This window comes from Paroedura picta, chromosome 1 (genome assembly GCF_049243985.1).
Source record: "Paroedura picta isolate Pp20150507F chromosome 1, Ppicta_v3.0, whole genome shotgun sequence".
Lineage (NCBI taxonomy): Eukaryota > Metazoa > Chordata > Lepidosauria > Squamata > Gekkonidae > Paroedura > Paroedura picta.
In genome coordinates this window covers 11009935-11037414 of record NC_135369.1, presented here as the reverse complement: position 1 = coordinate 11037414, position 27480 = coordinate 11009935, and the positions used below count along the sequence as shown (strand labels likewise).

Genomic DNA, 27480 nt, shown 5'->3' with positions numbered 1-27480 from the left:
GCCATATTACCCCCAGCCCTTTCAGATGTGCTCCGCCCCTCACCTGGAACGGTAACGCCGTAGACATTCACATGCTGGAAGCTCTCTAGCGTAGCCAGGATTTCACTCACTTCTGTTGTGGCGACATTTTCGCCTTTCCACCTGGAGGAAAACGAAGGAAGCAGAGTTAGAGGGAAGATGGTACTAAGCAGGGAGTGGTCCTCCATCTGGGTTTGGAGTGGTCCTCCATCTCCTCTGCCCCACATCTAACGCAGCTGAACTCTTCGAAGGACCACTCCTCATGCAAGAGATACAAACGAGCAGTAGGTACTTATTTTAGAAACTGCGCAATGCACTGGACAGATTTTGGATCAGAGCTTCCGAAAAAGGACGACAGCCACTTTTACTCCTTAAATTCATTATACGATGGGATTTGTAAAAGGGTGGCTCTTAAAAAAATATCCCGCAGTGTCTGGGAAGGAGAAGAAACACCCAATATTGCACAAAAAGTGTTAGTTCGCCATATAATTTAATACCCCTCTGGGCTCAATGTGTACAAAAAGATGAGGATGAGCTATTTTTTAAAAACTAGAAGTGAATATTTGAACGTCAAACTAGCAGGATGTTTTTTTTTTTGTGCTGCTTCTTTGATCCATGCAGAGTGTGGAGATTGGCCTCGTCATGCATTCCCGCCCTTGAAGTGGAAAGAAAGGTCTAGGGATACATTTTTAGGATTTTAAAAAACCCTACTGCTTTCTTCAACAGAGGTGTTCATTTGGGGCGTTAATGCTGCTGCTTCAAAAAATATTATACTGCACTCACATACCCTCCTCACGAAAAACCGGGCTTTGTAGCATATTTTGAAATTGTTTTTAGGCCTTGACTTTGGAAACGGACGCGGCTTTTGGCTCTTAAAATCATAGAGTTGGAAGGGACCTCCAGGGTCATCTAGTCCAACCCCCTGCAGAATGCAGGAAATTCACAACTACCTGCCCACCCACAGAGACCCCAATTCCATGCTGAGACCCCAATTCCGAGCCCCACAACCAGTCTAGCCTGGAGGAAATTTGCTTCCTGACCCCTTGTGTTCCTTTGGGGACCTGCTCTCTTTGATCAAGAGCTCCCTCCAGTGGTCAGATTTGTATTCCCCAGTATTTAAAAGCATTCTGGTTTCCAAACACACAGAAGAAATAAGGGGAAAGACAATGCTGATATAGGGATGGTGTAAACTGTGGGGAATTTCCTCCCCAAATCCAAGTGTTAAGCTGCCTTGATATTATTGCACGTCATCTGGAACCAGGGCATAGGGCAGGACTTCTGTGCTTGTTCGTTTGTTTGTTTATTAGGTTCTGTCAAGTCCTTTCTGAACAAATCTGTCTGCAGTCATTTCTTTGCGTTTTTGTGAAGTCAATCCACTTATGTCTTGGATTTTAACAATCCACCCTTTGACTAACTCTCCTTCTGCTTCATTCAATCTTTCTAAGCATAATCATTTTTCTTAATCCATCATTAGAAGGAAAAGAGTTGGTTTTCATACCCCACTTTTCACTGCCCGAAGGAGTCTCAAAGCGGCTTACAATTGCCTTCCCTTCCTCTCCCCACAACAGACATCCGGTGAGGTTGGTATGGCTGAGAGGACTCTGGAAGAACTGCTCTGGGAGAGCAGCTCTAACAGGACAGTGGCCAGCCCAAGGTCACCCAGTTGGCTGTATGTGGAAGAGTGGGGTATCATACCCACCTCTCCAAATTATAGGCAACTGCTCTTAACCACTGTACCAAGCTGGCTAGTTCACAATGGGAGATAGTTGCCACCTGGGCTGAATCTGCACGGAGGTTTTATTCCAATCCCAGGTCGATTCAGTCCCTGCCGTCTGTTTTGATTTTGCTCGATTTAAATTTTCCCTCTGCAACAAGAATGATTGATCCGGAGTGACCCTACCTTTTTCTTGCAATATCCTTGAGTGGATATAACCCTTGATATTTGAAAAATCGGTGTGAGAAACCATGCAGAGCTCTTCCTGTTCCGAATTTGCTGCTGAGCTCCGTGGTAGAGAAGCCCTGATTGGCCAGGGCGTCAGTTCCTCGTTCTCAGGCTGCAAGCTTGCTTTAAAGGGGAAGTCCTAACTTCTCTCAGTAGAGCTTTGCCACTTGTTTTTTCTTCTCCCTCCTCTGCTGTCTCCAATCCTTGCCAACCATCCCTTCAAGAAAAGAAAGAAAAAGGCTCCTGCTGTGCTTGGCTCCCCCCTCCCCTTCTGAGCTTCCCTAATCACGTGCAGAGCACTTTTCTGTTTCAATGGGGGGGGGGGGAAGACCCGAGTTCAAATCGATCTGGGTACAGCAGGATCCACAACGGAAAGTAAGTGCAGATTCAGCCCTGGTTGGTTCTTAGGTGAACTGAATTCAGGATCAGATACATTGATAAGAAAGAGAAAAATTATTGAATTAAAAGTACAATATCATAGAATCATAGAATCATAGAATCATAGAGTTGGAAGGGGCCATACAGGCCATCTAGTCCAACCCCCTGCTCAATCGCAGGATTAGCCCTAAGCATCCTAAAGCATCCAAGAAAAGTGAGTATCCAACCTTTGCTTGAAGACTGCCAGTGAGGGGGAGCTCACCACCTCCTTAGGCAGCCTATTCCACTGCTGAACTACTCTGACTGAGAAAAACTTTTTCCTGATATCTAGCCTATATCGTTGTACTTGAAGTTTAAACCCATTACTGCGTGTCCTTTCCTCTGCAGCCAGCAGAAACAGCATCCTGCCCTCCTCCAAGTGACAACCTTTCAAATACTTAAAGAGGGCTATCATGTCCCCTCTCAACCTCCTTTTCTCCAGGCTGAACATTCCCAAGTCCCTCAACCTATCTTCATAGGGCTTGGTCCCTTGGCCCCAGATCATCTTCGTCGCTCTCCTCTGTACCCTTTCAATTTTATCGATGTCCTTCTTGAAGTGAGGCCTCCAGAACTGCACACAGTACTCCAGGTGTGGTCTGACCAGTGCCGTATACAATGGGACTATGACATCTTGTGATTTTGATGTGATGGCTCTGTTGATACAGCCCAAAATGGCATTTGCCTTTTTTACCGCTGCATCACACTGCCTGCTCATGTTTAGTTTACAATCCACAAGTACCCCAAGGTCTCGTTCACACACAGTGTTACCTAGAAGCGTATCCCCCATCCAGTAGGCATGCTTTTCATTTTTCTGACCCAGATGCAGAACTTTACACTTATCTTTATTAAATTGCATCTTGTTCTCATTTGCCCATTTTTCCATTGTGTTCAGATCTCGTTGAACTCTGTCTCTATCTTCCGGAGTATTTGCCAGTCCTCCCAATTTGGTGTCATCTGCAAACTTGATGAGTAGTCCCTCCACCCCCTCATCTAGATCATTAATAAATATGTTAAAAAGTACCGGGCCGAGCACCGAACCCTGAGGTACCCCGCTACTCACCTCTCTCCAGTCTGATGAAACACCATTGACAACAACTCTTTGAGTGCGGTTCTCTAACCAATTCCCTATCCACCTAACGATCTGAAAATCCAGATTGCAGTCCTTCAACTTATCTATCAGAACATCATGGGGAACCTTGTCAAAAGCTTTACTAAAATCCAAGTAAATGACATCAACCAAATTTCCCCGATCCAGCAAACCTGTTACTTGGTCAAAAAAGGAAACTAGGTTGGTCTGGCAGGACCTGTTGGAGACAAATCCATGCTGACTTCCTTGGATTTTGAGAATATGACAAAGTAAATTTAAACAAGTTGTATATAAATGTAAGTAAGCTGTATATAAATATTCTGTTTGAATATCTTGAATAAACTGAAGCAAAAAATTATTTTCAAAATGTTTGAATTCAATAAATACTTCTTTTCACTTGCCCCCAACAACAACAACAAAATTCCCCCAAAGCAGAGCTCCTCCGCCTTTTCCCATACCTGAAAGTGTCTCCAGTGCGGTCCCAGAAGTAGATGAAGCCGTGAGTGTCCTGTAACATCAGGTCCCCAGTGTTGAAGTACACATCGCCGTCAGCAAAAACGTTGCGCAGTAGTTTGGCTTCCGACAGCTCACGCTTTCCGGCGTATCCCAGGAACGGTGTCATGGGGGTCACGGGAGCGACCAGAAGCCCTGGTTCCCCTGGGAGGAAGGCAGGGAATCAGACAGGCGTCGGAACGCGTGGGACGAGGGTCCTCGACCCTTTCCAGCCTGCGAGCACCTTTTGGAAGTCGGACACAGAATGGTGGGCACAGATGCAAAATGGTCGCCACAAAAGGAAGAGTCATTCTCAAAATGGCTGCCGCAAAAGGCGGGGCCAGCTCCAAAATGGCTGCCACGAAAGGAAGAGACAGTGAAAATCCTTGTTTTGCAGTGGCCACTTTTGCCAAAGCAATGTTTTTAAAAACCTGCCTGGCCAATCAAATTTCCAGTGGCCAATCAGATGCGTGGCTGGGCAACAGCCCCATCTGGCCTTGTTCACTTCCCAAAGAGTCTTGGATCCCACGCTGGGGAGCCCCGTACTAAAGGGAAGGGGTCCTGGCCTGTCAGCATCCCCCCAAAGGCAAATCCCGCTCACCAGTTTTCACGCGCTGGCACCAGCCGGCCTCGTCTCTCAGCGGAGCACCCTGGAGGACGTCGTAACGGAGTAACTCAAACGGGAACATACGCTGCAAAGGACAGAAGTGAGAACTGAGCGTTTGACGGGAGAAAAAATCAGAAATAACTGGTTGCTATCCTCCAGGAGGCATCTGGAGATCTGAAGTACAGTTGGTTTTTATACTTCACTTTTCAGTACCCGAAGGAGTCTCAAAGTGGCTTCCAATCACCTTCCCTTCCTCTCCCCACAACAGACACCCTGTGAGGGAGGTGAGGCTGAGAGAGCCTGAGATTACTGAAGAAGAAGAAGAAGAAGAAGAGTTGGTTGTTATATGCCGCTTTCCTCTACCCCCAAGGAGTCTCAAAGTGGCTTACAATCACCTTCCCTCCCTCTCCCCACAACAGACACCCTGTGAGGGAGGTGGTGCTGAGAGCTCAGAGAGAACTGCTCTGTGAGAACAGCTCTAACTGGACTTTGACTAGCCCAGCTGACTGCATGTAGAGGCGCGGGGAATCAAACCTGGGTCTCCAGATGAGAGGCTGCCACTCTTAACCAATACACCAAGCTACTATTACAACCAATCTGACAGGACAACTGATCTACAGATGACCAATTTCAGCCCCCTGGAGAAAATGGCTGCTCTAGAGGGGGGCATGATTCTCTGCTGGGGCCCCTTCCCTCCGCAAACCCTGCTCTTCCCAGGCGTGTTCCCCAAGCTGGAGCCGGGAACCTGAACCCAAGGCCAGCAGAGGCCATGTTCTTTTATGTGGAAACCATTCTCCATAATCTCAGGCACGAATCCCCCCAAGGTTGCTCCTCAGCAGCAGAGGTGAAATCATTTCTGGCCTCAAGCTGGGCCAGGGCCTTTTCGGTCCTGACCCCCACCTGGTGGTATGAGCTCCCAAAGGAGCTACGGGCCTTGCGGAAGTTTCCAGCTTTCCACAGGGTCTGCAGGACGGAGCTCTTCCGCCAGGTTTATGGTTGTGGCCGGCGGGCTAAGGAAGATCTTAGGGACCCCCCTCAAGACCAAAGTTACAGCTATGTGAATGGCAGCCTTGGATTTTCATCTGCCCCTCCCCCTTTGGAGACTATATTGGGGAATGGGATTCGAACGGAGGTGTTGATTTTTCGCCGTACCTTATTTACTATTTTACTTATTGTATTTCTGTCTGTGGTTTTCAGGGGAATTTTACTGGGGGTTTTATACAGACTCTGTAAACCACCACGATCCATTGGGAGTGGCTGGCAACAAACCTGATATAAATAAAAATAAAATGATAAAACATGCTCAGAGGCTATACCCCTTTTATTACTTGCCCCCATGTCCCAGCCCCATGTTTTGGCGTTCGACTCTATTTGTGGAGAAGAGTTTGGAGGTATGACAAAGCATTTGTGTAACCGTGGCAATTCAGCTATGACAATCGGCAGAAAGACCCCGGGGTCCCTTTCCAACTTTGTCACTAGAAATCCTTCAACAGGGTTGGACTCAGGACTTTCTGTACGCACAGGATGAGTTGAACCCGAATGAATGACTACCTTATTAACTTTGCTTGTTATGCCTGTAAGGCCCTTGTACCTGTGAAATATCTTCCTTATAGAATCATAGAATCATAGAGTTGGAAGGGGCCATACAGGCCATCTAGTCCAACCCCCTGCTCAACGCAGGGTCAGCCCTAAGCATCCTAAAGCATCCAAGAAAAGTGTGTATCCAACCTTTGCTTGAAGACGGCCAGTGAGGGGGAGCTCACCACCTCCTTAGGCAGCCTATTCCACTGCTGAACTACTCTGACTGTGAAAAAAATTTCATATAAATGAAACGGCTTTTCTCAGTGGACATGCAAAGGGAAGCCTTCCAAAATGCAGTAAAAATAGTGTCTTTTGAGGGAATTTATGTCCCAATGCAAGGGGATCTGTGTTACCTCTGCTGGTTCACACGAGGTACACGCGGTCCCGTTCTGATAGTCCGAAAAATACCCCAATCAATGTTGATTCAGATGCTGTTTGGACGAATCTGGTCTGAACCAAGCTTCCCCTGAAGTTAAGGCCCTTGAATCAGGTTTGGCTGAATTGCCCAAGAGCGATTCAGGTGCGATTCAGACATGGCTCCAAAATAACATTCATCAGCAACAGCTGGTCTCACGGCTGGAGGGAGAGGGATGGAGAGATCAACTCTGGTCACCAAAACTCCCTGTCTGGATTTGAAGTTGGGGGCTTCAGTGGATCTATGTTTTTAACCTCCTTCTGTGTAGTTTTATACAATGCTGTAGCCTGCCCCAAGATATTCTGGGTGGGCCGGAGAGAAATAAACATTTATTATTATATTGTTATGCGGAGAGTGGGCGGTTTAAAGTTTAAAAGGAACAAAATGTTCTCTTTCCCTCTATTCTGCAGTCTTGGGGTTCTGGGGCTTGAGGTGAAGGCACCAAATTTGCTGCAGAAGCCTCACCCCGAAAGAACCCCCCCAAGTTTCAACAAGATTGGAGAAGGGGTCCAATTCTACGGTCCACCAAAAAGGGGGCCCCCATCCAACCTCCATGGTTTCCAATGGTGAGAAAAGATTCTTACCCCCTTGCCATTGGGAACCATGGAGGTCGGATGGGGCACCCTCTTTGGGGTTCCTGTAGAACTGGACCCCCTGGTCCAATCCTTTTGAAACTTTGGGGAGGGCTTTAGGAGAGGCTCCTGCAGATACACTACAAATTTGGTGCCTTCACCTCAAGCCCAAGCACCGCCAGACCACAGAATAGACAGAAAGGGGAAATTTCCCAATTCATTTAATATCACCAAATGGCTTCAGGTGTGTGTTTGCATCCGACCCATGGAAAGGTGCTTCGGATTCAGTCCGAATCAATTCGGGCCGAATCTGGGATGGACCTAATTTTCTTTGGTTAGTTCGTACAGGCCTAGTTCACACCAGCAAGGACCAGCGCCCTGGGATCCCACTTTTACCTGACCCCCCCCAAATTCAACTCCTACCCTCCTCCTGCCCTTTCCGCCTTGGTCCTCACCTTATAAAGCCAAGAGGCCCGCCCCACAGCCCCCACGGCCCCCGTTATGTTGAAGAAGGTCACGCTGCCCTCCGTCATGCCGTAGGTCTCAAAAATCTGCATGTCCCCAAAGCGACGGATGAATTCGCGCCAGACGTCTGCCCGCAGCCCGCTGCCAACTGCCATGCGCAAGCTGTGCTCCCGGTCTCGGGGACTCTGAAGGGGGAGAGGAGAAAGGCTGAGAAGCAAGGAAGGAAACTGCTGCAATGACTCCAGGAAGGGCCAGATGCTCTAGAGCAGGGGTAGTCAACCTGTGGTCCTCCAGATGTCCATGGACTACAATTCCCATGAGCCCCTGCCAGCAAATCCTGACATCTGGAGGGCCGCAGTTTGACTACCCCACCACCTCCTGAGGCATTGTACTGTTTTGAGGTCCCACCTCCAAACCTCATGGGAATTGTAGTCCATTAACATCTGGAGGACCACAGGTTGACTACCCCTGCTCTAGACATCAGAACTGTTGTTGTTGTTGTTAGGTGCGAAGTCGTGTCCAACCCATTGCAACCCCATGGACAATGATCCTCCAGGCCTTCCTGTCCTCTACCATTTCCCGGAGTCCATTTAAGTTTGCACCGACTGCTTCAGTGACTCCATCCAGCCACCTCATTCTCTGTCGTCCCCTTCTTCTTTTGCCCTCAATCACTCCCAGCCTGACTAGGGAGGGGCAAAAATCCATGAATGAGGCAAAACTTGTCGTGAATTTGGCCCGATTCTTGCTCCCCAAATATTCTCCAAACCTAATGTCCGCCTCCCTTTCCCTTGTTCCCGGGGATAGGAATTTATTTTTTAAAAGGTCTAATGCCCTGGAGCAACGAATAGGTGGACAAGCGTGCAGGCGATGCCAGAAATAATTCCCCCCCAAAAAAAGTTGTAACATAAAATATGCCTCTCTAAAGTCCTCACCGCCAAAATCAGGAACGAGATTAGTTTTTAAAACTTGTGCATAAGCGGTTAAACAGAGAACTGTGAATTAAATAAAAATAGCAGGCATCGTGGGCACTTTAAAACATAGAGAAAGGGGATTGGCTGCCTGGCTTGATTGACAGGCGGAAGAGAGTCACGTTTAAAGCGTGTTGCTCTCTTCCACCATTTCCAGCAGCACTTGTGGAGGGGGAGAAGTGTGAAAAGCCAGCAGACGAAAGCAACACAGCAAAAAGGCGAGGAGGGGCTGGGAGGCGCGATAATGTTTAGTGCTATGGCATTCAGCTGGCGTAATGCTATTTTTTCAGATGTGCGGAATTGCCCTTGCTTTTTTTTACTGCTACAGACTAATATTGGTACCCGTCTTCATCTTTGTGAAGAAGTGAGCTGTGACTCCCGAAAGCTCCTCCACAAGAGAGTGGTTTGCTCCAGGTCAAAGTGTGTTGGCTCCAGAGGGGTTCCCGAGGCCCTCCCACCTGTTGCCAAGAAAGGGGGAGCCTTCCCCCATGCTAACCTGCGGCTGGTTCACCAGATAGCGGCAGAGCTCTCCGATGTACTGGAACACAGTCACGCCGTAGTGCCGGCAGTCAGGCCAAAATTGACTGGCTGAGAATTTCTTCTTGAGCACACAGGTGGCGCCTGGGAGGAGAGAAAGGACCCTGAATGGTTGGCCCCTTGAGCCAGAGGTCTCAAATTTTATTTTATTTTTTCTTGTAAAGGAAAGTTCTCCCAGTCCTCACACCTGCAAAGGGATCTGGGCTTCTCCCTTTCTCGGAAATACCGGGATCACCAAATGGGATGTAGATTCAAAGTGAAAGGAAGCACCTCTCTAGCAAAATCATAGAATTATTGAGTTGGAAGGGATCTCCAGGGTCATCTAGTCCAACCCCCTGCACAAGGCAGGAACTCACAACTACCTGCTTACCCACAGTGACCCCAATTTCATGCCCAAGTGATTCCCCCTCTCAACAAAAATCTCAAGAATACAGCTTGGCCTGGAGGAAATTCACCTACCATCCCACAGTGGCAATCAGCAATTCCCTGGGCATGCAAGGAAGGGCCCCAAGAGACAAACACTGACACATCCCTTCCTGCCCACCCACTCACCATCTGCCTAAACTCACAGAATCAGCATTTCTGTCAAATGACTCTCTAGCCTCTGCTTAAAAACTTCCAAAGAAAGATAACCCACCACCTCCTGAGGCATTGTACCGTTTTGAGGCCCCACCTCCAAACCTCAAGGAATATTTCCAATCCAGGGGAAGCCAAACTCCAGGTGGGGCCTAGAGATCTGGAATTACAGCTCATCTCCAGACTATAAAGATCAGCTCTCCAGGCAGAAATGGCTGCTTTGAAGGATGGACAGGGTTGTTGTGCGAAAGAAACATTTAAGGCCTCCCACACAGATTGTCGTGGAGAAGAAACACTTGAGGCCTACTGCCCAGGGTTGTTGTGTAGTTGAAACAAGAGGCAAGGTAACCCCCGCAACGGCATCCAGTTTCATCTGCACAACAACCTTGCGCAGTAGGCCTAAAATATTGAAAGAGTGGTGGGAAAGAGACATGCATGGCTTGGCTGTGTCTTCCCTCCAGCAGCAAAGTTGGCCACAGCAGCATTTTAAGTGAGAAGGGGCCTTTTTGTGGCCTCCCTGACAGCCAATGGTTAGGCAGAAGGGGAAAGCTTTCATCCCTCAAAAGGAAAGCACAACCATGCCCACAGACTCCCCTGCATTGCTCTCGAAAACATGTCCCTTGCCTCAGACCGGGGCTCTTAGAGGCTCCCATCACAGCAGGAAACATTAAAAACTAGTAACAGTTGGGAACTTCAAAGGCTGAATGTCGGTATCTTTGTTGAAATTATATTACTTTTATCATAGGCTATTGCAAACCAATATGAAGAAGAGTTGGTTCTTATATGCCGCTTTTCTCTACCCGAAGGAGTCTCAAAGCGGCTTACATTTGCCTTCCCTTTTCTCTCCCCACAAGAGAAACCCTGTGAGGTGGGTGAGGCTGAGAGAGCCCTGAGATTACTGAAGAAGAAGAGTTGGTTCTTATATGCTGCTTTTCTCTACCCGAAGGAGTCTCAAAGCGGCTTCCGTTCGCCTTCCCTTTCCTCTCCCCACAACAGACACCCTGTGAGGGAGGGGAGGCTGAGAGAGCCCTGAGATTACTGAAGAAGAAGAGTTGGTTCTTATATGCTGCTTTTCTCTACCCGAAGGAGTCTCAAAGCGGCTTCCGTTCGCCTTCCCTTTCCTCTCCCCACAACAGACACCCTGTGAGGGAGGGGAGACTGAGAGAGCCCTGAGATTACTGAAGAAGAAGAGTTGGTTCTTATATGCTACTTTTCTCTACCCGATGGAGTCTCAAAGCGGCTTCCGTTCGCCTTCCCTTTCCTCTCCCCACAACAGACACCCTGTGAGGGAGGGGAGGCTGAGAGAGCCCTGAGATTACTGAAGAAGAAGAGTTGGTTCTTATATGCTACTTTTCTCTACCCGATGGAGTCTCAAAGCGGCTTCCGTTCGCCTTCCCTTTCCTCTCCCCACAACAGACACCCTGTGAGGGAGGGGAGGCTGAGAGAGCCCTGAGATTACTGAAGAAGAAGAGTTGGTTCTTATATGCTACTTTTCTCTAAACGATGGAGTCTCAAAGCGGCTTCCGTTCGCCTTCCCTTTCCTCTCCCCACAACAGACACCCTGTGAGGGTACAGAGGGTGGCCAAAGAGCACTTTCTCTCCCTCTCCCAAAGGCCGGGAACTCCAGGGCATCTGATCAAGCTGATGGGCAGTGGGTTCAGGATGGACGAAAGGAAACACTGTTTTACACACAGAGAGATTAAAAGGTGGAATTGGTTGCCAGTGGATGTAGTGAGGACCACAGGAATAAACTGCTTTAAAAGATTAGGTAGATTCATGGAGGACAAGTCTGTCAATGGCTGCTAGTCCTGGAGACCAAGAGGAACTTCCAGGATCAGAGGCCTCTAAGCCTCTGAATCCCAGAGCAAGCCGTGGCTACTGTGCCCTGTGGCTGGCCATCCAAGGTCACTGTGTGAGGCAGGAGGCTGGACTGGAGGGACCCTCCCTGGTCTGACCCAGCAGGGCTCTCCTGTGTCCTTATGAGGGGAAGGCCTCGGCCTCCCTGCCCTGTGGCTGGCCCTGCAGAGGGACTGGCTGGCCCCAGGGTGAGGCAGGAGGCTGGACTGGAGGGACCCTCCCTGGTCTGACCCAGCAGGGCTCTCCTGTGTCCTTATGAGGGGAAGGCCTCGGCCACCCTGCCCTGCTGCTGGCCCTGCAGAGGGACTGGCTGGCCCCTGGGTGAGGCAGGAGGCTGGACTGGAGGGACCCTCCCTGGTCTGACCCAGCAGGGCTCTCCTGTGTCCTTATGAGGGGAAGGCCTCGGCCTCCCTGCCCTGTTGCTGGCCCTGCAGAGGGACTGGCTGGCCCCTGGGTGAGGCAGGAGGCTGGACTGGAGGGACCCTCCCTGGTCTGACCCAGCAGGGCTCTCCTGTGTCCTTAGGAGGGGAAGGCCTCGGCCTCCCTGCCCTGTTGCTGGCCCTGCAGAGGGACTGGCTGGCCCCTGGGTGAGGCAGGAGGCTGGACTGGAGGGACCCTCCCTGGTCTGACCCAGCAGGGCTCTCCTGTGTCCTTGTGAGGGGAAGGCCTCGGCCTCCCTGCCCTGTTGCTGGCCCTGCAGAGGGACTGGCTGGCCCCTGGGTGAGGCAGGAGGCTGGACTGGAGGGACCCTCCCTGGTCTGACCCAGCAGGGCCCTCCTGATGTTTTTATGAGGGGAAGGCCTCGGCCTCCCTGCCCTGTTGCTGCCCCTGCAGAGGGACTGGCTGGCCCCTGGGAGAGGCAGGAGGCTGGACTGGAGGGACCCTTCCTGGTCTGACCCAGCAGGGCCCTCCTGATGTTTTTATGAGGGGAAGGCCTCGGCCTCCCTGCCCTGTTGCTGCCCCTGCAGAGGGACTGGCTGGCCCCTGGGTGAGGCAGGAGGCTGGACTGGAGGGACCCTCCCTGGTCTGACCCAGCAGGGCTCTCCTGTGTCCTTATGAGGGGAAGGCCTCGGCCTCTCTGCCCTGTTGCTGGCCCTGCAGAGGGACTGGCTGGCCCCTGGGTGAGGCGGGAGGCTGGACTGGAGGGAGCCTCCCTGGTCTGACCCAGCAGGGCTCTCCTGTGTCCTTATGAGGGGAAGGCCTCGGCCTCTCTGCCCTGTTGCTGGCCCTGCAGAGGGACTGGCTGGCCCCTGGGTGAGGCAGGAGGCTGGACTGGAGGGACCCTCCCTGGTCTGACCCAGCAGGGCTCTCCTGTGTCCTTATGAGGGGAAGGCCTCGGCCTCTCTGCCCTGTTGCTGGCCCTGCAGAGGGACTGGCTGGCCCCTGGGTGAGGCGGGAGGCTGGACTGGAGGGAGCCTCCCTGGTCTGACCCAGCAGGGCTCTCCTGTGTCCTTATGAGGGGAAGGCCTCGGCCTCCCTGCCCTGTTGCTGCCCCTGCAGAGGGACTGGCTGGCCCCTGGGTGAGGCAGGAGGCTGGACTGGAGGGACCCTCCCTGGTCTGACCTAGCAGGGCTCTCCTGTGTCCTTAGGAGGGGACGGCCTCGGCCTCCCTGCCCTGTGGCTGGCCCTGCAGAGGGACTGGCTGGCCCCTGGGTGAGGCAGGAGGCTGGACTGGAGGGACCCTCCCTGGTCTGGCCCAGCAGGGCTCTCCTGTGTCCTTATGAGGGGAAGGCCTCGGCCTCCCTGCCCTGTTGCTGGCCCTGCAGAGGGACTGGCTGGCCCCTGGGTGAGGCAGGAGGCTGGACTGGAGGGACCCTCCCTGGTCTGACCTAGCAGGGCTCTCCTGTGTCCTTAGGAGGGGACGGCCTCGGCCTCCCTGCCCTGTGGCTGGCCCTGCAGAGGGACTGGCTGGCCCCTGGGTGAGGCAGGAGGCTGGACTGGAGGGACCCTCCCTGGCCTGACCCAGGAGGCCCCTCCTGATGTTCTTATGACAAGCTGTGTTAGCAATTCCATGGCTGTGCGTCTCATACTGTATCTGAATTCCAAAGCTGCCTGAAGGCTCAGAAAGGGTGGGGACCCCTGCTGCAGAATTTATTATCCAGAAGCCTGCCAAATGGGCCTTCCCACGGCACACTTCCTGCCCTGCGAGTGATTCCCTGCACGCCCCAGCACGAGAGAACTGGAATGCCCCAGCAGTGGCTCCGGACTCACCCAAGCCGAAGGTGCCGACGATCCCCAGCAGGGCCCCGGCCAAGTGGTACAGAGGCAGGGCCACGTAGATCACGTCGGAGCTGGTCCCACCGACCAGATGGTAGAACTCCAGGCACAAGAGGCATTTCATGTGGCTGACCCTGGCGGCCTTGGGGAGCCCTGAAAGAGAGAGAAGCCCCTCAAAATGAAACAAAGATGTTCTAATGCAGGGGTAAGTCAACCTGTGGTCCTCCAGATGTCCATGGACTACAATTCCCAGGCTCATGGGAATTGTAGTCCATGGACATCTGGAGGACCACAGGTTGACTACCCCTGTTCTAATGCATTTATTTTTTTTTTGGCTTTTCTTCTTTTGCCCTGGAAGCCCAGCGTTTGAGAAGCTGAAGCTGTTGGAATATAGATCTGTCGCGTGCATGATTAAGCTGCATGTGAAGAATACCCTGCAGGGGGCATCAGAGGAGATATGTATTTGGCATAGTTGGAAAAGGAACTTCCTGATGTTTTTTGAACAGTCTTGTCCAGTGGTCTCATTGGCTTAATTGGAGACTTCCTGCTCTATGATTGATTGATTGATTGATTGATTGATTGATTGATTGATTGATTGATTTCCTGCCACTTCCCAAACCGGCTCGTGGCGGGTTACAAATCGTGAGAACCCTTCCTCCCTGCTTGCCTCCTGAACGGATGCAGAATAACAGTTAGGCAGTTAGTTGGGACTCCCTTTCTCTGCACTAAAATCTGTGGCACTTCTCAATCAAACTATTTTATTCTTTTAGACCAGGGTTTCTCAACCAGGGTTTCGTGAAACAAACCCACCCACCCCCTTCCCAACCCAATCCCACCCCCAACCTACTAAGAATAATTGAGCCTTGGGAGCTATTCCCCGGATCCCCCTCTTCAGAGGGGCTCTCTCAGAGTCAGACAGGAGTCTGACAGGAGTCTGCAGGGCTAACTCACCCCCCTCCCAATTCAAATCCTATGCTTCAGTTCGTTCTCTGGGAAGCCAGATTAGATACCTAATCAACCCTGGCCAAACAGGGATGCTCTTCCCTGGGATGGCTGTAGCTTATCAGAGATGCAGAGGGACCTTGGTAGCTCTCATAGAATCATAGAGTTGGAAGGGACCTCATGGGTCATCTAGTCCAACCCCCTGCACTGTGCAGGACACCAACATCCCAATCACTCATCTACTGTAACCTGCCACCCCTTTGCGTTCACAGAATCAGCCTCTCCGTCAGATGGCTCTCCAGCCTCTGCTGAAAAATCTCCAAAGATGGAGAACCCACCACCTCCCGAAGAAGCCTGTTCCACTGAGGAACCGCTCTAACTGTCAGGAACTTCTTCCGGATGTTTAGACGGAATTTCTTTTGAATTAATTTCATCCCATTCGTTCTGGTCCGCCCCGCCGGGGCAAGAGAGAACAACTCTGCTCCATCCTCTGTATGGCTCCCTTTTAAATACTCTCATGGGGACTTCCTTAACTGTCTCCAGATCTCTCTACAACTTCAAGCAAGATACCTTTCTTTGATCACATCTCTACGCTCATAAAACTGGCGGAGGCCCGTGACTTTGAGAGCACCGAATGAAAACAAACCTGAGGATTGCTTGCCTCAGGTCCCAGCTGGCTGGCAGACAGGGTTGGCAATGTTTTAAGGAAACAAACACGATTTAAGGGTTGATTAAGCGTGGAGAGAAAGCTGCCTGGAGTAGAAGCCCTGCTCTAAGAAGAGGATGCCCAAAAGCTCACCAGTTGTGTCGAAGGTTGCACGTTCCGGTGTGCTTCGGCTACTTCGAAGAGCACCGAAGCCTGAGGCAGCCAGCACTGAAGCGGCCAAAGCATGCTAGAGAGTGAACCCCTAGTTGGGTCCTCCAACTTGGCAACCCAGACGGAGCTTGGCTCTGCAGACTCCAATAGGTTGGTAATTAGAATCATAGAATAACAGAGCTGGAAGGGTCCTCCTGGGTCATCTAGTCCAACCCCCTGCACTGTGCAGGACACTCACAACCCTATCGCTCATCCACTGTCACCTGCCCCCCCTTGAGCCTTCCCAGAATCGGCCCCTCCGTCAGATGGCTATCCAGCCTCTGTTTAAAAATCTCCAAAATCTCTGTTTAAAAATCTCCTGAGGAAGCCTGTTCCGCTGAGAAACCACTCTAACTGTCAGGAACTTCTACCGGATGTTGAGACAGAATTTCTTTTGAATTAATTTCATCCCATTGGTTCTGGTCTGTCCCTCTGGGGCAAGAGAGAACAACTCTGCTCCATCCTCTACATCAGGGGTAGTCAACCTGTGGTCCTCCAGATGTTCATGTACTACAATTCCCATGAACCCCTGTCAGGAAACGCTAGCAGGGGCTCATAGGAATTGTTGTCCATGGAAATCTGGAGGATCGCAGGTTGACCACCCCTGCTCTACATGGCAGCCTTTTAAATACTTGAAGATGGTTATCAGATCCTCTCTCAGTCGTCTCCTCTCTAGGCTAAACAGATCAAGCTTCCCCTTCCCCGGTCCAGAGAAGTACATCCAGCTCTCTCCTGGTAGAATCAGCTGCCCACAGAGATCTGGGCCCTGACAGAACTTCAGACGCTCCAGAGAGCCTGCAAAATAGTGCTCATTTCTCAACCAGGGTTTCATGAAAGCCCTGGGTTTCATGTTGACCCCCCAATATGGCCAAGGATGGGCCTGAAGGGAGGGGCTTTGGGTGAGTGCATCCACAGCTCTGCTTCCCCATCATATTCTGCATGATTGTGCCACTTCTGGGGTTTCTTGATGCTTGAACAATGTTTCAGGGGTTTCTCGATGGTAAAAAAAGCTGAGAAAGGCAGGCTTAACACCTGACCCGGGAGACCTTTACCGGACGGAGCGACTGAAGTAACATTTTATTTAGCTTAATAATTTTAACGGATTGAAATGTTTTATTATGCGGGATTCTTTTCTCCTGACTTAAGCCACCCCGAGACTCTTTTGGAGAGAGGCGGCCTAGAAATCGACAAATCTATTCCACTTAGTATGTCTGGTAAGGGCTAGGAGGAGGAGCTGGTCTCATGGCTTAAGTGCCACTCAGCGCTGAACACCCACTCAGGGCTGCTGTCCCACCCCGAGTTTCCTCCTCCTCGAACCAGCTTGCCTGTCTGTTTAGCAACCAGCCAATCGCCTTCCGTCCCCCACCCCTGACCACCCCCTCCTCCTTCCACTTCCCTCCGAGGCTCGGAGGCTGCAGATCCCTGCTGAATGAGAGCTCCCCCTGCTGGTGAGTTCCCTAACAGCTGCCTGCAGCCTTTCCAGGTCCTGGGGGGTGGGGGAGGCCGCCTGCAGAGTTCTTCCACCCCCTCAATCTAGCGCCTGTTGTATTCCTGAATGCAAGTGGGTTGGTCCCTAGTAAATTAATAAAATATCAGTAAAATGGGAGCAGCCACTGTATGAACCCTGTTGAAATCCCTGGCTCCCTCAGGCCCAATCCCCAAATCTACTGGAATTCCACAACCTGGACTGGCAGCCCTACTCCCTCTCGCCCCCTGGTGGTGCTACGGGTGACCTGGCAACTGCAGAAACAAACCCAGTTCTCCAGATTACAGCCCACAACTCTGAACCACACTGGTTGGTCGAGCTTTTCCAGGACTGTAACAATGCAAGGGTGTGTATGTGTTTGTGTGTGTGTGTGTGTGTGTGTGGTGTGCTCTGCCACCTTTCAAGCCATTTCCTTAGGAAACACCAATACCCCCCCGTATGTAGAAAAGCAGCATGTTACAGCTTTTCCCTTCTATGAGAAGTCAAGCTGGTTATTTCCGGCCAGCCAGCAGCTGGGCAAGACGTCACCTGTGGTCCCAGAGGTGAAGATGTACAGGCAGGTGTCCGAGAGGTCGCCGGGGGTGGCGAGATCGTAGGGCACTGGATCATCAGACGCCTTCTCCAGCAGATTGTCGAGAGCGGTCACCCCGGCAGGGTACGGCCCCTTCCCCAGCACCCAAACCGCGACCCCCATTTCTTCCAAGTCGGGGAGGATGGGCTCCACAGCCTCGAAAAGATCTGTAGGGACAGAGAGCAGGGCCTGTCAGCGGCGGGTGGGGTTCATTTTGGACTTTGCAGACAGAACGCAGAGAAGTCAATTTCTCATAAGGACGTCAGAGAAGCCATGTTGGATCAGGCCAGTGGCCTACCCAGTCCAACCCTCTGTGTCACACAGTGGCCAAAACCCAGGGGCCATCAGGAGGTCCACCAGCAGGGCCAGAATTCCAGAAGCCCTCCCACTATGGCTCTCCAAGCACTAAGAATACAGTGCATCACTGCCCCAAACATAAGAACATAAGAAGCAGGACAATGGCCTATTCAATACAGCATTGTGTCACACAGTGGCCAAAACCCAGGAGCCATCAGGAGGCCCACCTGTGAGGCTAGAACCATAGAAATCCTTCCACTGTGGCCCCACAAATACCAAGAAGAAGAAGAGGGAAAAGAAGAAGGAGAAGAAGAAGAGTTGGTTCTTATATGCCACTTTTCTCTATCCGAAGGAGGCTCAAAGCGGCTTACAGTCGCCTTCCCATTCCTCTCCCCACAACAGACACCCTGTGAGGGAGGGGAGGCTGAGAGAGCCCTGAGATTACTGAAGAAGAAGAAGAGTTGGTTCTTATATGCCGCTTTTCTCTACCCGAAGGAGTCTCAAAGCGGCTTACAGTCGCCTTCCCATTCCTCTCCCCACAACAGACACCCTGTGAGGGAGGGGAGGCTGAGAGAGCCCTGATATTCCTGCTCGGTCAGAACAGCTTTATCAGTGCCGTGGCGAGCCCAAGGTCACCCAGCTGGCAGCATGTAGGGGAGCGGGGAATAAAACCCAGCTCGCCAGGTTAGAAGTCCGCACTCCTAACCACTACAGCAAGCTGGCAGAGCATCCCTGCTCCAGACATAAGAGCATAAGAGAAGCCATGTTGGATCAGGCCAGTGGCCCATCCAGTCCAACACTCTGTGTCACACAGTGGCCAAAACCTAGGAGACATCAGGAAGTCCCCCAGTGGGGTCGGACCTCCAGAAACCCTCCCGAATGTCTCTTAACTTGACAGCCAATCTTAGGATCTCCAAGCTACATAACACATATGCCTTCTACCTGGTCCTTTTTAAACTGGAGATGCCGGGGATTGAACCTGGGATCTTCGGAACGCCAAGCAGAGAATCTAACACTGAGTCACAGCCCCTCTCCAGGATTTCAAGCAGAGGTCTTTCCCATCACCTACTGTCCGGTCCTTTTAATTGGAGATGCCAGGGATTGAACTGGGGACCTTTTGCACGCCAAGCAGAGACTCTGCCACTGAGCCACGGCCTCCGTCTACCTTGAAAGCCCTGAGAATTTCACTGATCTATCCAAACAACTCACCAGCCTCCTGTTACCAATCCTGGAAACTCACCACTTGGGTACAAAGGAGGCCACTATGCCCCACTGCCTGGGCCTGATACCTGGCACCCCGAGGGAAGCTGGCACCCCAGCACTGCTTCTTGCCAATTAATTGCAAAAATAAACTTCTGTTACCTTCCAAGTGCCAAACTGTTTCTCTCCAGATGCCAGCCAAGTACAGTTGGCAGGGTGACCAAGAACTCATAGCCTCTGGCCACCAAAGCCGGTTGGGAGAGAAGAGCTGGATTTTTGTAACCTGCTTTTTATGACCTGAAGGAATCTCAAAGTGATTTACAATGGCCTTTCCTTCCTCTCCCCACAACAGACACCCTGTGCGGGAGGGGAGGCTCAGAGAGTTCTGAGAGAACTGGGACTGGCCCAAGGTCACCCAGAGGGTCTCATGTGCCTCAGAGGGTATTACAATCGCGTTCCCTTCCTCTCCCCACAACAAACACCCTGTGATGTTGATGAGGCAGAGAGAAGAGCATGTCTGGTGCAGAGAGAAGAAGGGAAGACGATTGGAAGGCGCTTTGAGACACATGAGGCCTGCTGGGCGAGCTTGAGCCAGCCCCAGTTCTCTCAGGACTCTCTCAGCCACACCTCCTCACAAGGTGCCTGGTGTGGGGAGAGGAAAGGGAAGGCTGCTTTGAAACTCCTTATGGCAGAGAAAAGCAGAGTTTAAAAACCTAATTCCCCCCTTCTTCTTAGGTCCTGCCTTTTCCTAAACCGTCCCCCGTCCCCCCGGCTCTCACCTGTCTTCCCAAATCCCCAGAAACGTCCCAACCCAGACTTGGCAACCCCAAAATGCTTGCCCAATAGGCGCTGACCCCATTGGATCCCCGCCATCCTTTAACGCAAAAATCGGTGGGCACAGCCGCAACCCTTCCCAGCGCATTCCCTCAATCGGGCCTGTAATTCGGGGCCTGCATTGCAAATGGGGGTGCCTACTGGAGAGCCAGTTTGGTGTAGTGGTTAGCAGTGTGGACTTCTAATCTGACAAGCTGGGTTCGATTCTGCACTCCCCCACATGCAGCCAGCTGGGTGACCTTGGGCTCACCACGGCACTGATAAAACTGTTCTGACCAAGCAGGAATCTCAGGGCTCTCTCAGCCTCACCCACCCCACAGGGTGTCTGTCGTGGGGAGAGGAAAGGGAAGGTGACTGTAAGCCACTTTGAGACTCCTTCGGGTAGAGAAAAGCGGCATATAAGAACCAGCTCTTCTTCTTCTTCAGTAATCTCAAGGCTCTCTCAGCCTCACCCACCTCACAGGGTGTCTGTTGTGGGGAGAGGAAAGGGAAGGCGACTGTAAGCCGCTTTGAGACTCCTTCGGGTACAGAAAAGCGGCATATAAGAACCAGCTCTTCTTCTTCTTCTTCAGTAATCTCAAGGCTCTCTCAGCCTCACCCACCTCACAGGGTGTCTGTTGTGGGGAGAGGAAAGGGAAGGCGACTGTAAGCCGCTTTGAGACTCCTTCAGGTAGAGAAAAGCGGCATATAAGAACCAGCTCTTCTTCTTCCTCTTCAGTGATCTCAGGGCTCCCTCAGCCTCCCCTCCCTCACAGGGTGTCTGTTGTGGGGAGAGGAAAGGGAAGGCAACTGAAAGGGAAGCCGCTTTGAGACTCCTTTGGGTAGAGAAAAGCAGCCTATAAGAACCAACTCTTCTTCTTCTTCTTCTACTAGCATCCCCAAACAACTTGCCTACATCAGGGGGAGGGCCTGCTCTGTTGCACACATGAGTATTTGGCGCCACGGACAGTGGGTGCGGCACACTCTGGCCTCACAATATCGCCTCAGGGTTAAGCACGGTGCTATAGAGCAGCAAGAGCCTCTTGTGGCGCAGAGTGGTAAGGCAGCTGTCTGAAAGCTTTGCTCATAAGGCTGGGAGTTCAATCCCAGCAGCCGGCTCAAGGTTGACTCAGCCTTCCATCCTTCCGAGGTCGGTAAAATGAGTACCCAGCTTGCTGGGGGGTAAACGGTAACGACTGGGGAAGGCACTGGCAAACCACCCCGTATTGAGTCTGCCATGAAAACGCTAGAGGGCGTCACCCCAAGGGTCAGACATGACTCGGTGCTTGCACAGGGGATACCTTTACCTTTACCTTTTATAGAGCAGCAAAAGGCACCGGCAGGCTGAGTGGGCCAAATTCTGCCCCATCAGAAGACAGACCGGCGCCTCGCCCTGCTCGAAGACACAACCACTGGAGGTGCACATCGTGCAGTCCTGACCGCACCCAGAGCCAAACTGGTGCCAATGAATCAGGGGTGTTTTCCATTCTTGGGTTTGGAAAGTGGGACAGAAGTCTGGAGCAGGAGGCAGGAGGCTAAAGCCTGCTGCTGCTGGAAGTTGCGTACTTGAAGTTGTGAGAATTAAACGGGAGGAGGACAGAACATCCCATCAGAGATAGGGAGCTAAGCAGGGTCAGCTCTGGTTAGCATTTGGATCGGGGCTGCTAAGGAAGTCCATGGTTGCTAAGAGCAAAACTCTTTGGACTGTCTCTTGCCTACAGCAGGGTGGCCAGACTGTAGCTCTCCCGATGTCCGTGGACTACAATTCCCATGAGCCCCTACCGGGGCTCATGGGAATTGTAGTCCACAGACATCGGGAGAGCTACAGTCTGGCCACTCCTGATACAAGGTCATCCTAAATTGCCTGCAATTTGACAATACGTTTCCCCAACCACCAAAGTTATATTGCATAATTCTTAGAAAGAATGTCACACACTAAATCTATACAAGAAAATATTTCGCTGGGCCATTTTTTTTGCCCTATTGAAAAACTGGGGGAAAGTACTCAGGGAAATAACAGATTAGTCCCCAACTTTTCTGGGTGTTTAGATCTCTGTTCGCAAAGTCGGGGTACTGAGTCCTAGGAAACTAAGAGTCCTACTCAACCAGATGTAAACTGCATATTTCCTAAATCCTTGTCACTTAGCATCCACTGGTAAGGCAATTTCGGTTAACAGTGTCGACTTGGAATGGAGAAAGCTTTTCGTGTTACACAGAACTCTTCCACAGGCAGTCAGAATTCTGTGTCACACAAAAGCCGATGTTCTTTAAAGTGGCCGGTGATAGTTTCCATTCAAGCAGGAATCTGAAGAGGTAACAGAGATGCAGCGTATCATATCATGCATAAATAAATACCTACACTAGGTCAAAATCGTGCAGATTTTGGGCCACAACTATGTTTATGTCTTGGGAATCAGAGGAACGGGGAAGGCCCTGAATGTGTGTTTGAATCTCCTGCTGGGTGTAGGAAGTGCTGTAAAGTCGTAGCCAACTTATTGTGACCGGCTCACCTCTACCCTCTCATAAAACGCGCTGCTATCTCCTTCCAAGAAAGAGTTTGAAGTTGCTTTTGTTATAATTATCTGGCTGTGTTTGAGCAACTGCAATCCAAGTCCCAGGGCCTGGGGGTAAGGCCAGATCTTGACCCCCTGCTGCAATAGAATGGTTTGTTCAAGGCCTTGACCTATGGTAAGAACATCTATGTAAAAAAAAACTCTCCAGAAAGAAGGGGAAAGCTAACACTCTCATGCCAGGGGTTTGGCCACCTTCCCCTTGTTTGGCGCTCCACGGCAACATCTGGTTTCATTTGAGAAGAAGAGATGGGGCTTTTTGTACCCCGCTTTCGACTAACTGGAGGAGTCTCAAAGCAGCTTGCGATTGCCTGCTGTTCCTCTCCTCATCTCATACACCTTCTGAGGCAAGTGGGGCTGAGAGAGCTCTGAGAGAACTGGGACCGGCCCAAGGTCACTCAGCAGGCCTCATGTGTCCCAAAGGGGCTTACAGTCGCCTTCCCTTTCCTCTCCCCACAACAGACACCCTGCGAGGTGGATGAGGCTGAGAGAGCCCGGAGATTACTGAAGAAGAAGAAGAGCTGGTTCTTATATGCCCCTTTTCTCTATCCAAAGGAGTCTCAAAGCAGCTCACAGTCACCTTCCCTTTCCTCTCCCCACAACAGACTCCCTGTGAGGGAGGTGAGGCTGAGAGAGCCCCGAGAAAACTGGACCGAGGTCCCCTGGCTGTACAGGTGGGGGCATGGGGAGTTGAACCCTGTTCTCCAGATTATAGGCTGCCACTCTTAACCACCATACCACACTGGCTCTTGAAAGGCCCGAGAGAAGGACGGGGGGGGGGGGGACTCTGCTTAGGATGCGGTTGCCAATCTCCAGGTGGTGGCTGGAGGTCACCTTGGGTGGAGACCAAATTCACCGGGAGAAAACGGCCCCTTCGGAAGGGGACTGTGAGGCATTACACCCCACTGAAGCCCCTCCTCTCCCCCAACCTCACACCCGAAATCTCCCTGTATTTCCCAACCTGCAGCTAGCAAAACTAGCTTACGCTGGTGCAGGCAATCATCCACAGCTCCAGAAGCCTTGCTAAACGGCGTTAAATGTTAACTTCTGTTTCATGGGAACCGGATTCCTGAAATGCCACTCCCTCTCAGGCCTGCTGGGGGGGGGGGAGAGTTATTGTGGGTTCCCCTCCCCCACCGAGAACCACCAGGGAGATAAGCGGCCACATCCGGCAATTTTTTCTCACTGGTCAAAGCCCCAAGTTAGTTGCAGAAAAAGAAAAAGTTCTTTCTAAGAACCTCAAAGGCAGTGTTTTTCCCCAGAGTGCTTTCACAGAATCACAGACTTGCAAGGGGCATTGAGGCCATCTAGTCCAACCCGCTGTTCAATGCAGGATCAGCCTAAAGCATCCAGGATAAATATCTGTCCAGCCAGTGTTTGAAGACCGCCAGTGAGAGGGAGCTCCCCACTTCCTTAGGCAGCCTATTCCACTGCTGAACTAGACTCATATAATCCTAGAGTGGGAAGGGGCCATGCAGGCTATCTAGTCCACCCCCTGCTCAATGCAAGATCAGCCTCAAGCATCCAGGATAAAGACCCGTCCATTCGTTGCTTGAAGACCATGAGTGAGGGGGAGCTCCCCACCTCCTTAGGCAGCCCCTTCCACTGCTGAACTAGACTCATAGAATCCTAGAGTGGAAAGGTACTATAAAGGCCATCTAGTCCAACCCCCTGCTCAAGGCAGGATCAGCTTAAAGCATCCGGGATAAGTCTCTGTAAAGCCGCTGCTGAAGTCTGCCAGTGAGGGGGAGCTCCCCACCTCCTTAGGCAGCCCCTTCCACTGCTGAACTAGACTCATAGAATCCTAGAGAGGGAAGGGTCCAAGCAGGCCATCTAGTCCACCCCCTGCTCAATGCAAGATCAGCCGCAAGCATCCAGGATAAGGACCTGTCCATTTGTTGCCTGAAGACCAACAGTGAGGGGGAGCTCCCCGCCTCCTTAGGCAACCGATTCCACTGCTGAGCTACTTGGACTGCTCGGTGACCTTGGGCTTGTCACAGTCCTGATAGAGCAGTTCTCACAGAGCAGTCCTGTCAGAGCTCTCTCAGCCCCACCGACCTCACAGAGTGTTTGTGATGGGGAAAGGAAGGGAAGGCGACCGAGATTCCTTCGGGTAGTGAAAAGGGGGGTATAAAACCCAACCCTTCTCCATCCCACTGACTGCCTCTGCACCGCAGCCCTCCTTGGAGGTCTCCCATCCAAATATTAGCCGGGGGGCCATGCTGCTTAGCTTCTGAGATCTGACAAGACTGGGCTAGCCGAGGCTGTGCAGGTTGGCAATCCAGCCCTCCTCCTCATTTCTCTTCTTTTATAAAAAGAAAAATTCATTCTGCTTCATAACAAGAACTCGCCAAGAGCAAGATAAAAGTACAGCCGGAGCACTCCAGCCTACGCGGTAACAAACCCAGAGATTGTTAAAATTCCAGCAGCAAATTCCACGGAAATGGGGCCGGGCAGGAGAGCTGGAAGCCTTGCACCCAGTCTCCACAAAGCCATTCGAATTGCAATCGAAACTGGGTGTGACTCCACTTCCAAGTCACCTCTGCAAGAACGCCCCGTCTCCCGCTGCATTGCCTCCTGAATACAGATCAATATCATAATATCATTGAATCATAGAGTTGGGAGGTACCTCAGGGGTCATCTAGTCCAACCCCCTGCACTGTGCAGGACACCCACAACCCTATCGCTGACAGTGTGACCTGCCACCCCCTTGAACCTTCACAGAATCAGCCTCTCTGTCAGATGGCTCTCCAGCCTCTGTTTAAAAATCTCCAAAGATGGAGAACCCACCACCTCCCGAGGAAGCCTGTTCCACTGAGGAACCGCTCTGACTGTCAGGAACTTCTTCCGGATGTTTAGACATAATTTCTTTTGCATTAATTTCATCCCATTGGTTCTGGTCCGTCCCTCCGGGGCAAGGGAGAACAACTCTGCTCCATCCTCTACATGGCAGCCTTTTAAATACTTGAGGATGGTTCTCAGATCCCCTCTCAGTCGTCTCCTCTCCAGGCTAAACAGACCAAGCTCCCCCAACCTTTCTTCATATGTCTTGGTCTCCAAACCCCTCACCATCTTTGTTGCCCTCCTCTGGACACGTTCTAGACCTGAAAGGACAAAACCAAAGACTTCCTTGTGAGTCACAAGACACGGATGATATCAAGGCTCCTAAGCTCCCTGCCCCGAAGAGGTTGCCTGATGCATCTCTGCATGACCCACGGATCTCGTCTTGTCTATCGGTCTCTGATGAAGAGCGCTCCTTGGGGTTTTTTCCCCCTGAAACGGGCCAATGGCTCTTGCTTGGTTAAAGTAAAGCAGCACTCCACCGGAGACATGTGATGTCCCAGTGCTCACTCCGGGCGCATGAGCAGCCAGTCTGGGGAGGTTGGGGCTGTGGCTGAGGGGAAGAGCCTCTGCTTGGCCTGCAGAAGGTCCCAGGTTCAATCCCCGGCATCTCCAAGGAAAAGGACCAGGTAGGAGGTGATGGGAAAGACCTACACCTGAGACTCTAGAAAGCAGCTGCCAGTCTGAGTTGACAATACAATCTTTAGGGAAGGGCCCTGACTCAGTGACAGAGCCTCTGCTTGGCATGCAAAAGGTCCCAGGTTCAATCCCCGACATCTCCAGTTAAAAGAGGTGATGGGAATGACCTACACCTGGGATCCTGGAGGGCTGCTGCCAGTCGAGTTGACATTACAACCTTTAGGGTGGGGCCGTGTGCACCTGCCTGGCATGCAGAAGGTCCCAGGTTCAAATCCCGCACCTCCACTCCGGTTATAAACCCCTGCCAGCGGATGATGGGAAAGACCTCGCTCTGCCCGTAGAGCCGCTGCCGGTCAGAGCTGACGATTCTAGCTGCGAGAGACCAATCTAAGGCAATTTCACGTATCCGGGCGATTTTGGAGACATGGGGCTTGGGGAGCTTAGCTGGGCCACTGAATGCCCCCCCTCCCCGGCACCCCTTTTCTCCAGGGGCTCCCCCGCTCCCCCCGGGAGGCTGGCACGGGTCCCCGCACTCACCGTGGGCGGCCAGGAGCGCGCGGGCGCCGCAGGAGCGCAGGCAGTGGAGCAGCGCGCCCCGTCGGAGCGCCGTGCCCAGGAAGGCGGGCAGGACGCCCAGCTTGGCGAGGCCGATCCAGGCCCACACGAAGGCGGGCTCGTTGCCCATCAGCAACGCCACCGTCTGGCCGGGCTCCAGCGGGCCCCCGACGCCGCCCGCGCCGCCGCGCAGCGCCTGCGCCACCCGGTTGCTCTCCCGCTCCGCCTGGCCGTAGGTGAAGCTGCGCCCCTCGCAGCGCAGGAAGACGCGCGACGCCCGACCCCGCGCCGCCCGCCCGAATCGTTGCGCCAGGCTGCTCCGCTCCCGTAACGCCCGGCGCCGGCCCCGCCATGCCCGCAGCGCGAAAGCCGCCTCGGACCGGCCGCCGCCCCCCAGCGCCGCCAGTAGTAGCAACAGCAGCAACAGTAGCGCCAGCAGCACCAGCAGCCCCGCCGACGACCACATCGCGAGCCCCGGCACCCCGCTCTGCCCAAGGCCGCCCAGCCGCGCCTCTGCCGCCCGCAGGAGGAGCAGGAGGAGGAGGAGCCCCGGCCAGGAGGAGGAGGAAGGCAGGACTCGACAAGCCCCCCGCCCCGCACACGCTCAAAGCGGGAAGGCGGAACCGAACCCCCCAAGCCCGCCCAGCAGCCGGAGCAACACTGGTGGCTCGGCAGGAGATGAAGAAGGAGAGTTGGTTCTTAGATGCCGCTTTCCTCTACCTAAAGGAGTCTCAAAGAGGCTTACAGTCACCTTCCCTTTCCTCTCCCCACAACAGACACCCAGTGAGGTGAGTGAGGCTCAGAGAGCACTGATATCACTGCCCGGTCAGAACAGTTTTATCAGTGCTGTGATAACCCAGCTGGCTGTATGTGGGGGAGCGGGGAATTGAACCCGACTTGCCAGAATAGAAGTCCACACTCCTAACCACTACACCAAACTGGGGAGTCACCACTCACTT

The 27480-nt window shown here is 52.4% G+C and overlaps 1 protein-coding gene across 1 annotated transcript in view; it reads right to left on the bottom strand.

The window, feature by feature from the left end:
- SLC27A3 (solute carrier family 27 member 3) overlaps positions 1 to 27056 on the bottom strand; it is a 34851-nt gene extending 7795 nt beyond the window's left edge. Inside the window, exons 1-8 of the mRNA XM_077321218.1 lie at positions 26504 to 27056; positions 17564 to 17773; positions 13746 to 13904; positions 9061 to 9185; positions 7587 to 7781; positions 4558 to 4648; positions 3923 to 4121; positions 44 to 141 (exon numbers count right to left, since the gene is read on the bottom strand). Of these exons, the coding sequence (XP_077177333.1) occupies positions 44 to 141; positions 3923 to 4121; positions 4558 to 4648; positions 7587 to 7781; positions 9061 to 9185; positions 13746 to 13904; positions 17564 to 17773; positions 26504 to 26987 (1561 nt within the window). The 5' untranslated portion in view covers positions 26988 to 27056. The remainder of the gene's footprint in view (positions 1 to 43; positions 142 to 3922; positions 4122 to 4557; positions 4649 to 7586; positions 7782 to 9060; positions 9186 to 13745; positions 13905 to 17563; positions 17774 to 26503) is intronic.
- Positions 27057 to 27480: the final 424 nt, after the last annotated feature.